This window comes from Anomaloglossus baeobatrachus, chromosome 4, assembly GCF_048569485.1.
Source record: "Anomaloglossus baeobatrachus isolate aAnoBae1 chromosome 4, aAnoBae1.hap1, whole genome shotgun sequence".
Lineage (NCBI taxonomy): Eukaryota > Metazoa > Chordata > Amphibia > Anura > Aromobatidae > Anomaloglossus > Anomaloglossus baeobatrachus.
The window spans coordinates 635,986,117-636,000,794 of NC_134356.1; the positions used below are offsets into that span (position 1 = coordinate 635,986,117).

General features: G+C 45.8%; 1 protein-coding gene across 1 annotated transcript in view; it reads left to right on the forward strand.

Annotated features, from left to right (window-relative positions):
* LOC142301181 (uncharacterized) overlaps window positions 1–11,819 on the forward strand; it is a 40,812-nt gene extending 28,993 nt beyond the window's left edge. Inside the window, exons 5-6 of the mRNA XM_075342213.1 lie at window positions 6,500–6,614; window positions 11,533–11,819. Coding sequence (XP_075198328.1) covers window positions 6,500–6,614; window positions 11,533–11,819 — 402 coding nt within the window. The remainder of the gene's footprint in view (window positions 1–6,499; window positions 6,615–11,532) is intronic.
* Window positions 11,820–14,678: the final 2,859 nt, after the last annotated feature.

The following is a 14,678-nucleotide window of genomic DNA, read 5'->3' on the forward strand; positions in this document are numbered from 1 at the left end:
CCTCGCGTCTCCGCACGGCTGCTATAACGTCCGCCATGTCGGTCTCCCACTCCTCCATGAGGAGCTGCATTCTGACCTGCAGCCTTTGGTAGAGCTGCGCGGTCCGGATCTCCACCCACGCCGCGGTTCCAGGCGCGGGGGCTACGGTGTCCCGGGACGGCATCCACATGCTGCTGGCGGCTTTTCCCAGGAACAAGATGTCTGCAGAGTCCTGGCGTCCCTGCTTTTATAGCTGCACTCACATGCAGCCAGCCGCCATCGCGTGCCCCTTAGCTTCTCTTCAGCCACTCCTCTCTCGGGGCGGGGTTTTGGCCTTCGCGCCTCTGCTACTCGAGAAGACGCTCGAGCGGGGACTTTTCGCGCCAAAGATGGCGGCTTCTGACATTTTTCTGCCGGACACCTCCGGCGGTAACAAGGCGCACCTCTACCAGACGGCAGAGCGGTAAGATCCTGTTCGTGACGCCAAGTTGTCGCGGGCGGGGAGGAGGGTGTCAGCACTGCGCTCACCCCTCTGCTCGGGTCCGGCTGCTGCTGCTCAGTGGTGGCTCGAGCGGTGGGCCGGATCCCGGGGGTTCTCGAGCGGCGCTCCTCGCCCGTGAGTGAAAGAGGATTGGGTTTTGGGATATAGTCTATTGTCCGTGACGCCACCCACGGTTGTGGTGATTTGTTGACACCACCGCTGCTCTGTATGGGAATCCCGGGAATGATGGTGTGAAGCAGCAAGTTGTTGTGTTGCCCCTCCGTGGGTAGGGGTTGGTGATCCCGGGGCCCAGTGATGAGGTGGGAGATGCAGGGCCTAGTGGGCGCAGGGACGCGGGGGCAGCGCTGTGCCTTGCGGCACTGTGGTACTCACTCAGCCTGAGACGGTGACACAGTTCTCGGTAAACCACACGGCTGGAAAGACGGTTCCCACGGACGGCTGCACTTGCTTTCCCCAGAAGGTGACGGTGACGGTCCCTCTGTCCTGCACCTATGTTGATGATGGTTGCGATGGGTTCCCACCGGTATCCCGCTCCCCGGCTTGGATATGGGCCGGAGGAGCCCTACTTTGCCCGCAGGCGCTGGCCCTGAGAAACTGGTGCCCTGGCTGTGTCTCTCTACCACGGTTGGACTGTTGCCTTCAATCGGGACTTGGTTGTTTGGAGACAGTCGTCCCCTTCACTGACGGATTTGGCAAATTATGGCGACTCCTAGCCTTGCCGGGATCGGAAAGGCCCCTGCCCTGGTGCTGACTGTCCCTTGTACACTGCTCCAAACCGCCGGGTCACCACCTGTCCGCGGTCCTTCCAGTGACCTCCGAGCAGTCACCCCTGCGGACAATCACCGCCGTCTGCTGACCTTGCTGTCTCGGTCCGGGCACACAGCCGGACCAACTTCAGGCTCTCCAAACTGTCACTGTTCTTACTTTCCTCCTTTACCACTTCACTTCCTTCTACTTTCACTTCCTTCACTTGACTACTTGTTTACTCAAGCCCTCCCTGAGCTAAACTGCCTGGTTCTTCCCGCCTCCAGAGCTGTGAACTCCTCAGTGGGCGGAGCCAACCGCCTGGCCCACCCCCTGGTGTGAACACCAGCTCCTGGAGGAAGGCAACAAGGATTTTTGGGTTAGCTGATGTGCCTAACTGGGGTGTAGGGTGTGGTGGTGTAATGACCTGTGACCCCTGGCTTGCCCAGGGCGTCACAGCAACATCGCTAGCAACATCGCTGCTAAGGAACGACTTTTGTGACGTAGCAGCGATGTTGCTAGTGATGTCGCTGTGTGTGACATCCAGCAACAACCCGGCCCCTGCTGTGAGGTCGCTGGTTGTTGCTGAATGTTCTGGACCATTTTTTAGTTGTTGCTCTCCCGCTGTGAAGCGCACATCACTGTGTGTGACAGCGACAGAGCAACAACTAAATGTGCAGTGAGCAGGGAGCCGGCTTCTGCGGAGGCTGGTAACCAATGTAAATATCGGGTAACCAAGAAGCCCTTTGCTTGGTTACCCGATATTTACCTTCGTTACCAGCGTCCGCCGCTCTCAGCTGTCAGTGCCGGCTCCCTGCTCTCTGTACACATAGTAATTAACCCGATGTGTACTGTGGCTAGGTGTGCAGGGAGCCAGTGCTAAGCGGTGTGCGCTGGTAACCAAGGTAAATATCGGGTTGGTTACCCGATATTTACCTTAGTTACCAAGCGCAGCATGCTTCCACGCGTCGCTGCTGGCTGGGGGCTGGTCACTGGTTGCTGGTGAGATCTGCCTGTTTGACAGCTCACCAGCAACCCGTGTAGCGACGCTCCAGCGATCCCTGCCAGGTCAGGTTGCTGGTGGGATCGCTGGAGCGTCGCTTAGTGTGAAGGTACCTTAACACCTGTATTCTGGCAATCCAATAATGACAATATACATTATCTCACCATTATCATTAAACCTTATCAGGCTAATACCATTCTTTAACACCAATTATTATACAAGTTATCGCCTATAACCAGCATAGATGTTCATACCAGTATCAAATGCGTATGAAAACTAGATTAAGTTTTAGCTTCTAGTATAAATACCCACTGTAACCTGAGGAAGCCACATCTTTTAGTGGCGATACGCGTTGGGCTTTCATCATGATATCCCCCTTCATATTGCTTCCCCACATGGTGTGATAGGCTTTCCTCCCTTCCTCTGCATTGGATCCTTCCATCTCCTGCTGCTTTATTGTGAGCAGCAGAGGATCAACAGCCTTGGTTTACAGTGGGTATTTATACTAGAATCTAAAACTTAATCAGTGACGTCACGGGTTCATCGGAGTATCCAATGAACTCAGATGACCTCCTGACAACACTCCCGCGACACCCGCGCTACCGTGTGTGTTGCCGCAGTAACATCACAGGTTCATCAGAGTTCCCAATGAACTCTGATGAAACCGGGGGATCACTGTTGCGACACCCGCGGTAGCGCTGGTATCACGGGGGTGTTGTCAGGAGGTCATCTGAGTTCATTGGATACTCCGATGAGGTTCTAATGTCACTGCACACACACTGCTTGCTGAATACTCACCTATCTCTGGTGATGCTGTCCCCGGCAATGCTGCTGCTTCCAGGTCCACGGTGCAGTGAATATGCATGAGCATAATGAGCAAGTTCTGAAGCAAGTGACAGCAGTGCTGGAGACAGGTGAGTATACAAAAGCATTTCATTTCACAGACACGTGTTTTCTCCAGTACATATCACACTAATGTCACATGGATCACATCAGTGTGACACCTGTGCTGCCGGAGAAAAAATGGACATGTCTCCATGTGTACGTATGGGGCCATGCGGTCCGTGTGAGTTAGCCCATAGAATAACATGGGTACTTGTGGCATCCGTGAAAAAAACTGTCACATGTACATGAAACACGGATGTGTGAAAGAGGCCTTATATGTGTTTTTAAACACATTTATTATTTTATAAGGCCTGAAAGATCTTTTTATTAAACAATTAATTTAAAACAGCAAATGTATAAATAAGATACAAGGTACCATCAGATACAGGGGGAGGACAGAGAATGATAAATATATAGGGTACAGTACTATTGGTAATAAATTATTTCAAAATTCATAGAATTAATCATAAAACAAAATCATCAAAGTGCAAAATGCTTGTTAGATTTATGATTTAATATGCAGCTCATCCAAAGTGCATTGCATTCCCATTAATACATATGGTGAGTTCACATGCAGTATCATTGGTCATCCAGCAGGGGGAGCTCAAAGTTGAGAAAGTGTATCCACATTAAAAAGAAAAAAAAAAATCGTAATTAAAGTGCAAATTGCATATGTGCAATAAGGAAAATTTAAGATGTGAAATCACTAACATACAGTCATATGAAAAAGTTTGGGCACCCCTATTAATGTTAACCTTTTTTCTTTATAACAATTTTTGTTTTTGCAACAGCTATTTCAGTGTCATATCTAATAACTGATGGACTGAGTAATATTTCTGGATTGAAATGAGGTTTATTGTACTAACACAAAATGTGCAATCCGCATTTAAACAAAATTTGACCGGTGCAAAAGTATGGGCACCTCAACATAAAAGTGACATTAATATTTTGTAGATCCTCCTTTTGCAAAAAATCACAGCCTCTAGTCGCTTCCTGTAGCTTTTAATGAGTTTCTGGATCCTGGATGAAGGTATATTTGACCATTCCTGTTTACAAAACAATTCCAGTTCAGTTAAGTTTGATGGTCGCCGAGCATGGACAGCCGCTTCAAATCATCCCACAGATGTTCAATGATATTCAGGTCTGGGGACTGGGATGGCCATTCCAGAACATTGTAATTGCTCCTCTGCATGAATGCCTGAGTAGATTTGGAGCGGTGTTTTGGATCATTGTCTTGCTGAAATATCCATCCCCTGCGTAACTTCAACTTCGTCACTGATTCTTGCACATTATTGTCAAGAATCTGCTGATACTGAGTTGAATCCATGCGACCCTCAACTTTACCAAGATTCCCGGTGCCGGCATTGGCCACACAGCCCCAAAGCATGATGGAACCTCCACCAAATTTTACTGTGGGTAGCAAGTGCTTTTCTTGGAATGCCGTGGGTTTTTTTGCCTCCATGCATAACGCCTTTTTGTATGACCAAACAACTCAATCTTTGTTTCATCAGTCCACATGACCTTCTTCCAAAATGTAACTGGCTTCTCCAAATGTGCTTTTGCTTACCTCAGGCGACTCTGTTTGTGGCGTGCTTGCAGAAACGGCTTCTTTCGCATCACTCTCCCATACAGCTTCTCCTTGTGCAACGTGCGCTGTATTGTTGACCGATGCACATTGACACAACCTGCAGCAAGATGATGCTGCAGGTCTTTGGAGGTGGTCTGTGGATTGTCCTTGACTGTTCTCACCATTCTTCTTCTCTGCCTTTCTGATATTTTTCTTGGCCTGCCACTTCTGGGCATAACAAGAACTGTACCTGTGTTCTTCCATTTCCTTACTATGTTCCTCACAGTGGAAACTGACAGTTTAAATCTCTGAGACAACTTTTTGTACCTTCCCCTGAACAACTATGTTGAATAATATTTGTTTTCAGATCATTTGAGAGTTGTTTTGAGGAGCCCATGATGCCACTCTTCATAGGAGATTCAAATAGGAGAACAACTTGCAAGTGGCCACCTTAAATACCTTTTCTCATGATTGGATACACCTGCCTATGAAGTTCAAAGCTCAATGAGGTTACAAAACCAATTTAGTGCTTTAGTAAGTCAGTAAAAAGTAAATAGGAGTGTTCAAATCAAGAAATTGATAAGGGTGCCCATACTTTTGCACCGGTCAAATATTGTTTAAATGCGGATTGCACATTTTCTGTTAGTACAATAAACCTCATTTCAATCCAGAAATATTACTCAGTCCATCAGTTATTAGATATATGAAACTGAAATAGCTGTTGCAAAAACCCAAACTGTTATAAAGAAAAAAGGTTAACATTAATAGGGGTGCCCAAACTTTTTCATATGACTGTATATCTGCTGCAGTTTTTAATCACAAACGGTGCACAAAAATTACTATGCAGCTAGATTTGTATAATTAGTAAGAGGTAGAAAAACACGTGATAATGCACAAAGATCGCATCATACATATCACCCGTGATTGTAATTAACCTCACAAAGAGGAATTGAATGCAAATGGAGAAAATTCTCAAAGATATTTAGAGTAAGAGAGCACAACACATAACATAACTTATAATCAAAATAGATCCATTCGTAGTACTTACAAAGAGCAAGACTCAGCCTCTGTCCACCACTCCAACGTACGTTTCGTCTGAAACGTCCTCAAGGAGTGCTCCCTGAGGAAGTTTCAGACGAAACGTACGTTGGAGTGGTGGGAGTGGAAAGAGTCTCACCATATGTATTAATGTGAATGCAATGCACTATGCACTTTGGATGAGCTGCATATTAAATCATAAATCTAACAAGCATTTTGCACTTTGATGATTTTGTTGTGTGACTAATTCTATGAATTTTGAACTAATTTATTACCAATAGTACTGTACCCTATATATTTATCATTCTCTGTCCTCCCCCTGTATCTGATGGTACCCTGTATCTTATTTATACAATTGCTGTTTTAAATTAATTGTTTAATAAAAAGATCTTTTAGGCCTTATACTTTTGTTCTTGTTGTCTATATTATATTTAGTTTATGTCCCTGTTTATATATTCTAAAAGGTGTGCTGTGTTTACATTTATTATTTTGTCCAATGAGGTCTGAAATATTGTTTTCACCCCCAACGAACAATCATTCATTGGCCCACCTTGGTCTTAATATATCAGTGGAAAAACTCAATAAATTTGTGCACCCACTATGCTCTCCATATTTTTAGTGTACTTTGCATTTCTGCATCATTAATTCCCCCCACCGTATATTCTAGTTGCCATACCCTGACCGCCCGGTCTCAAAGACTTCTCTTGCCTTGGCTTTATTTTGGTGTATTACTCCTGTATGTTCATGTACAATGACTGACGGATATCACTGTATCTGACAGATATTCACCAAGTGTTTAAAACATAAGGAGGCTTCAGAGAAAGACGCAGAGAGCCCTTTTCTACCCCATAAAAGCAGCAAACTCTACATGAAAACTGATATCATAGGAGATGAAGGTAAGATGGAAATTAAAATTGTGCCTACATCTCAACCCATTCCACATCTTTACTGTATTTAAGTTTCATCCCTTCCTGCAAATGGATATTTTAACCTCGAAGGGATTGTCCAGGCATGGGGTTCACCTCTGCAGTCGCATAGATTGACTGCAGACTTGTGATGTCTCACAGCACACAATGTGCACACTGTCAGGATTCTCCAGCTCGTGACCACAAGTATGTGATTTGCAGTATAAGGGAATCGAGTGATTGCGGACACGTCTAGTATGGAAATTACATACTCACGGTCTTGGCGCCACAACCGGAAAATCCTGAAATGACTAATCCTGACACATACTGTAATTTCTGCAGACATTAACCTCAAGCATGGACAACCCCTTTAATGCTGTGGCTAGAAGATAATTTTGGTTTCATGATTAATGATAGGCGAATCTGAACTGTAAAGTTCAGGGTCTGTGCTGGACACCTATTGTCCTTGCACGAAAAATGAACACGCACTTCTCAGGGAAGTCCATGTTACTGCTTGGGTATTAAAAAAACTAAAAGTAGTGATGGGTGAACTCGTAGATGCCCAGGAGTGGCGAGTCTAAAAAAAAATAAAAATAAAAGGTTCCGGCCCGGAATTGATTCCGGATATCTGGCCGGACGCTGATATCCATATAAGTCTACGGGGATCAGAATCTGGCACTTAAAAATGGTGGTAGAAGGGATAGGGGGATTAGAGCAAGCGTGTTATACTTACCGAGTTTCCCGTGCAGCTGTAACGCTACTTCTGGGGCCTGTGTGACAGCGTTGCCGGACTGCTCGTGATCACAGACCCTGTGTGCGGGTCACTGTAGATTGGTGTAAAAATAAATATATAGATGAATAAATATAAAATTGGAGTAGGGTCCTCACATATTGTGATACCCAACCATGATAAAGCATATGGCTTCAGACTGCAGCCCGCAGCCGTGAACTTATCTTGGCTGTGTATCAAAATAAAAGGAACCGCATTCATATATATATATATATATATATATATATATATATATATATATTTTTTAAATATTTAAATAAATAATTTTTAATAAACAGTGTGCGGTGCCCCCCCCCCAATTTTGATACCCAGACATGATAAAGCCTACAGCTGGGAGCTGGCATTCTCAGGCTGGAGCGATCCATGCTTATTGGCCCTAAAAAGTGCAGCCTGCAGCCACCCGGAATTGGCGAATCCATTAGATGTGACAATCCTGGAACTTTACCCGGTAATTCCTAATTGCCCTGGTGCTGTGGCAATCGGGGTAATAACATCTGAAGTGACAGCGAGTGGTCATGATCAACCACTGTGAGCTTCAACAAATTTCTGCACCAAATCTGCATCTTCTGGCAGAAAAATTCACCAATAAACATGATGTGGTTTTGAGACTTTTTTCTGCCAAGAGATGCAGATTTGGTGCAGGAATGTCTGCATTAAATTTTCTGCAATAAATTTCTGCAAAAAAAACGCATCTACTGGCAGGAAAACACATCAAAAACGCATCGTAGTTTTTGGGGCGTTTTGTTTTTATCAGGAAATATAGATTTAATGTAGAAATTTGGTGCAAAAATTTCTGCACTAAATCTTCATCTACTTTCCAAAAAATGCACCAAAGTACATGCCAGCCAACACTGTTTATTCGATGCAAATTCTTCCTTGGTGACATCAGCGAGTTCACCTGAAGTCACAGCTGTGAGCTCAGGTGAATTCAATGAACTCACCTCAGGTGAACTCAATGAATTTAATACCAAATTACTGGCTTAGGCTATGTGCATACGTTGAGCATTTAGTTGCAGAAAATCTGTATCATCTAGCAGACAAACATGATGCGGTTTTGTTGTCTTTTTCTTCCAGAAGGTGCAGAGTTGGTGCAGAAATTTGATTCAGAAATCTGCACCAAATCTGCAACTCCTGGCAGAAAAAGGAATCAAAACGCATCAAAACCTCATCACATTTTTCTTCTTGGCAGAAAAACGCACCAAAAAATGTTATGTGGTTTTGACACGTTTTTGACTCTTTTTTTTTTTTTCTGCCAGGTAGTGCTGTTTTGGTGCAGTCAAAACCGCATAGTGTTTTTTGGTGTGTTTTTCTGTTGGAGATGCAGATTTCTGCACCAAATCTGCATCTCCTGGCAGAAAAAACGTGTCAAAACTGCATGCTGTTTTTGGTGCGTTTTTCTGCCAGGAGATGTAGATTTGGTGGAGATTTCTGTAACAAATTTCTGCACTGAATCTGCATCTCCTGGAAGAAAAACATATCAAAACTGCATTGCATTATTAGTGTGTTTTTTTGTCAGGAGATGCAGAAATGTGGTGCAAAAATTTGCATCCTCAGGCAGACAAACGGACCCAAAAACGTGATGTGGTTTTGATACGGTTTTATGCCAGGAGATGCAGATTTGGTGCAGGAATTTGTTACAGAAATCTGCATCTCCTGGCAGTAAAATGCACTAAAAAAATGTGGTGTGGTTTTGACGAGTTTTTGACTCTTTTTTTTTTTTTTTCTGCCAGATGGTGGATTTTGTGCAGAAATTTCTGCACCAAATCTGCATCCCCTGGAAGAAAAATTGTATCAAAACTGCATTGCATTTTTGGTGTTTTTTTGCCAGGAGAAACAGAAATTTGCTGCAAAATTTTCCATCCCCAGGCAGACAAATGCACCCAAAAACGTGATGCGGTTTTGATGCATTTTTATACCAGGAGATGTGGTTTTGGTGGAGAAAAGTCTGCATCAAATCTGCATTTCCTGGCTGAAATATGTTCCAAAGTATGTCCCAGCCTACATGGTATATTCACAGGAAATTTTGCCTTGCAAGACTCCCTTAAGAAGAAACTGATGGTTGCCCCTCTTTGTTGCGACCCCCAATAATTGCCTATATTTTTTGGAAACAGCTGGTTGCAAGTTGGTCCAAGGATTTTCAATTGAGTCTGTACTCCAGCTGCACTCGCTGGGTCTTTTGAGCTATTGGGGGTCTCAGAACCCAAACAATTACCGATTTAAAACATTTTTGAAAGATAAGTGCGATTTGAAATAAAAAAAACAACTATTTATCTTTAATGGGAACCTGTCATGTCCCCAAAAGCGCTAAACCTGCAGATACAGGGTTAATCTAGAGGTTAATTGCATGCCAATGTTATCCAGCTGCAGTACTAAGGCCACGCGCACACGCTGAGTATTTGGTGAGTTTTTTACCTCGGTATTTGTAGCCAAAACCCGGAGTGGGTGATAAATCCAGCAGTGGTGCCCGGGTCTCTATTATACTTTTCCTCTGATTGTTCCATTCCTGGTTTTGGCTACAAATACTGAGGTAAAAAACTCTCCAAACACTCAGTGTGTGCACAGGGCCTTAATAATGAGGTAAAAAACTCAACTCACTAAATACTGAATATGTGCACATGGCCTTAATAATAAGGTAAAAAACGTACCAAATACTCAATGTGTGCACGTTGCCTAAAAACCCGGCTACTGGGAGGAAATTAACTTTAGTCCTCCTGGCAGCCTTCTGGCTTTCAGTCATAAAGGTGTTCCTGGAGCCATAGTGTGTGGCAGCTGTAACTGAGCCCCGGCACTGACTGATTGATATCTCTTCCTTGATTCTCATGTGGGATCTTACTCTGTGTTTAGATCAAAAATGAAATATTATACAATTTGGAAAAGATGTTCCTGTAATGCACAAATTTGTGCTGGTAAAACAACAATGCATACTGATCAATGTGCATGCAGTCCTTCCTTCCCTTCCATCTCCTTCTCTTCTATCTCCTTCCCTTCCTTCTTTTTCCCTCCCTTCTCCTTCCCTCCCTTCCCTTCCTTCTTCTTCCCTCCCTTCTCCTTCCCGTCCTTCTTCCCTCCCTTCCTTTCCTTCTCCTTCCCTTCCATCTCCTTCCCTTCCATCTCCTTCCCTTCCATCTCCTTCCCTTCCATCTCCTTCCCTTCCATCTCCTTCCCTTCCTTCTCCTTCCCTGCCATCTCCTTCCCTGCCATCTCCATCTCCTTCCCTGCCATCTCCTTCCCTGCCATCTCCTTCCCTGCCATCTCCTTCCCTGCCATCTCCTTCCCTTCCATCTCTTTCCTCTCCTTCCCTTCCATCTCCTTCCCTTCCATCTCCTTCCCTTCCATCTCCTTCCCTTCCATCTCCTTCTCCTTCCCTTCCTTCTCCTTCCCTCCCTTCTCCTTCCCTTCCTTTTCCTTCCCTTCCTTTTCCTTCTCTCCCTTCCCTTCCTTCTTGTTCCCTCCCTTCCCTTCCTTCTCCCCTCCCTTCCTTCTTCTTCTTTCCTCCCCTCCCTTCCTTCTTCTTTCCTCCCTTCCCTTCCTTCTTCTTCCCTCCCTTCCCTTCCTTCTTCTTCCCTCCCTTCCCTTCCTTCTCCTTCCCTTCCTTTTCCTTTTCTCCCTTCCCTTCTCCTTCCCTTCCTTCTCCTTCCCTCCCTTCCCTTCCTTCTTCTTCCCTCCCTTCCTTTCCTTCTTCTTCCCATCCTTCTCCTTCCCTTCCTTCTCCTTCCCGTCCTTTTCCTTCCCTTCCTTTTCCTTCTCTCCCTTTCCTTCTTTCTTCTTCCCTCCCTTCCCTTCCTTCTCCCCTCCCTTCCTTCTTCTTCCCTCCCTTCCCTTCCTTCTCCTTCCCTTCCTCCTCTCCCTTCCCTTCTCCTTCCCTTCCTTCTCCTTCCCTCCCTTCCCTTCCTTCTTCTTCCCTCCCTTCCCTCCCTTCTCCTTCCCTTCCATCTCCTTCCCTTCCATCTCCTTCCCTTCCTTCCTTTTCCTTCCCTTCCTTCCCTCCCTTCTCCTTCCCTTCCTTCTTCCCTTCCTTCTCCTTCCCTTCCTTCTCCTTCCCTTCATCCCTCCCTCTCCTCCTCCCTTCCTCCCTCATACTAGAAGCTCAGATAACACATTTTCTTTTTTGTTTTTTAGCCTTTACCAGAACTTTCCGTATTTTTGTGGATTTGGTGCCTGCTCGCATATTTGAGAAATTCGTTCTGGAGCTGGGACTGACAAACAATGAGATTAACATAGCAAAACAGGACATCGGATTCCCAGAAGAACAACATCTCGCCATGTTGCTTCAACTGCACCGGGATCATCAAAGATTTGATGTGAACATTTGGCTGAGCAAACTGGACTCCATTAGATTAGAAAAAGTGGCGCAAGATATAACTATTAGATTGATTAAGGATGGATTGTTTGAGAGGACAGGCTGATAATTGGGAACAAGGTTTCCTAGTAACGCTAATTTCCCGGTTATCAGCTTGTCCATACAGGCCGACAATCACCCAAAAAATGAGCAAGATACTTGTTCGTTGGGAAAAATGATTGACGTTGTCCACTTGTGTAAACAGGAGTTGTGCTGCTGTTACCATGATGTTCTGTGTTTACAGGACAATCAGTTTAATGATCGTTCTGTGCGCGTAAAATAGTGGTCGGCCAGTCTAAACAGGCCATTAAACGACCACCGATTGACTTCTCTAATGGCCCTGGTCGGCCACTGTACTTTGACCCTTGGAGATGAACCAGATTCAGGCTGTGTGCACACGTTGCATTTTTTTCATGTTTTTCCGTGCAGATTTTAAGGTAGGTTAAAACACATCCCAGCAAAGGCTATGAGAATCGTGACTTGCTGTGCGCACGCTGCTACGTTTTTCCTTGCAGATTTTGTTGCTAGAAAAAGAAGCAGCATGTGAATTGTTTCTGCGTTTATTTTCTGCCTTTCTATACTCCCCTGCAATGCTTCATCACTACAGGGGATTATAGCGAAGCACTTTGCCTCACACACTGTGCATACAGCATGGTGTGTGAGGCTTTCCATAGCTCAGTAACCCGGGGTCGTCATGGTGATGACCCAGGGTTACCTTGGCATGCGATCGCATTACATTTCTCTTCCTGCCTCCTGAATGCTTGCGATCGCACTGATCGCAACAGTCATGACTCCAATGGGTTAGGTCTTGTGGGACGGACTGGCTCAGTGGTGTCTCGTTCCGGCACTCACACTGCTTTATTTTGGTGTCGACTCTGCCAGAACGCCGCCAGTAATATTTCCGGCTCTGCAGCACTTTCCTGTGAGAGTTCCTGTTCTAGTCCTGTCACCCGGTACTGTTCCTCCTTCCCGTCCTGACCTCCTTCCCTCCTGCCTGACCTGACCTCCTTCCCTCCTGCCTGACCTGACCTCTGTACCTTCCTGTCCTTCTGTCTCTGGTCCTGTCCTGTGTCCTCTCCTTTTCCCTCCCCAGTGGTTACTTGCCCTCCCGGCATCTGACCTCGGCTCTGTTATTTGACTTTGGCTTGATTACTCTTCTGTACAAACGTGACATCCAGGCATAGACCTTGGCTGATCAACTATCCCTGTGCTTGTTAACGACCTCTGGTGAGTCTCTGTATTAGGCTATGTGCGCACAGTGCGTTTTTCGCGGCATGTTTGCGCGTTTTTCGGGTGCGTTTTTGGCCTCAAAACTGCAGGACTTTGCTTCCCCAGCAAAGTCTATGAGTTTTCATTTTTGCTGTCCGCACACATCTGTTTTTTTTCAGCTGCGTTTTTTGTGGTGCCACAAAAACGCAGCATGTCAATTATTCCCGCGTTTTTCACTGCGCTTTTCATCCATTGAGTTCAATGGGATGTTGAAAGACGCAATGAGAAACGCAAATAGCTGCGTTTTGGTGCGTTTTGGTGCGTTTCTAAGACCAAAAACGCAGCTATAAACGCAGGAGGTGGGTAGTAAAGTGACGTGTACAGGAAGAGGATTCCTTCTGTCAGTATATACAGAAGCGTGAATCCTCCCGGTACCGTCACCGCTGCGTCCACCTCCCGTCCTGTGCATGTATGCTGCCGTGCGGCGCCATGTCTGGGCGGGAGGTGGAAGCGGCTGCGAAAACAAAAGTTAACAGTAGAAAAAAAAAAAAAAGTTATACTCACCTGTCTGCAGACTCCCGGTGCCATGCCCGCTCCCAACTCCTCTCACGGTATCGCCACCCCCGCTCCGGCTGTGTGCAGACGGCCGGGAAACCTCCGATGGATGCAGGACCTGGTGATGGATCACCTGATGCAGTCACCTGACGCATCAGCTGATCGTAAGTATCGCGGTGACGCGGGCGCCCGGCCGGTATCAGCGGATGCGTCAGGAGACTTCATCCCTGATTACCGGCAGCTGCTGCAGCGATCAGACAGGATCAGACTCCCGCCCCATCGCTGCAGGAGCTGCCGGTAATCAGCACATAAGTGAGTATTATTTATTTATTTTTATTTTTTTGCACCGATGCATCTGCTGATTGTATAATCGGCTTTTATACAATCAGCTGATGTGTGATGGGATTCAGGCACTTGATCCTGACACATCATCTGATCGCTCTGCCTTCCAGCAAACCGATCAGATGATATTGGATCCGGATTGGACGGCGCGGGACCCTGACCCAGGATTACTGCGGAGGGGGGTTCTTTATTTCAATAAAGATGGAGTCACTAATTGTGTTGCGTTTTATTTCTAATAAAAATATTTTTCTGTGTGTTGTGTTTTTTTTATCTTTACTAGAAATTCATGGTGGCCATGTCTAATATTGGCGTGACACCATGAATTTCGGGCTTAGGGCCAGCTGTACAGCTAGCCCTAACCCCATTATTACCCGGCGAGCCACCCGGCATCAGGGCAGCTGGAAGAGTTGGATACAGCGCCAGAAGATGGCGCTTCTATGAAAGCGCCATTTTCTGGGGTGGCTGCGGGACTGCAATTCACAGCGGAGGTGCCCAGAAAGCATGGGCACCCTGCACTGTGGATTCCAATCCCCAGCAGCCTAGTTGTACCCGGCTGGACTCAAAAATTGGGCGAAGCTCACGTCATTTTTTTTTTTAAATTATTTCATGAAATTCATGAAATAATTTAAACAAAAAGGGCTTCCCTATATTTTTGGTTCCCAGCCGGGTACAAATAGGCAGCTGGGGGTTGGGGGCAGCCCGTACCTGCCTGCTGTACCCGGCTAGCATACAAAAATATGGCGAAGCCCACGTCATTTTTTTTGTTTGGGGGGGCAAAGAAATCCTGCATACAGTCCTGGAAGGAGGATGCTGAGCCTTG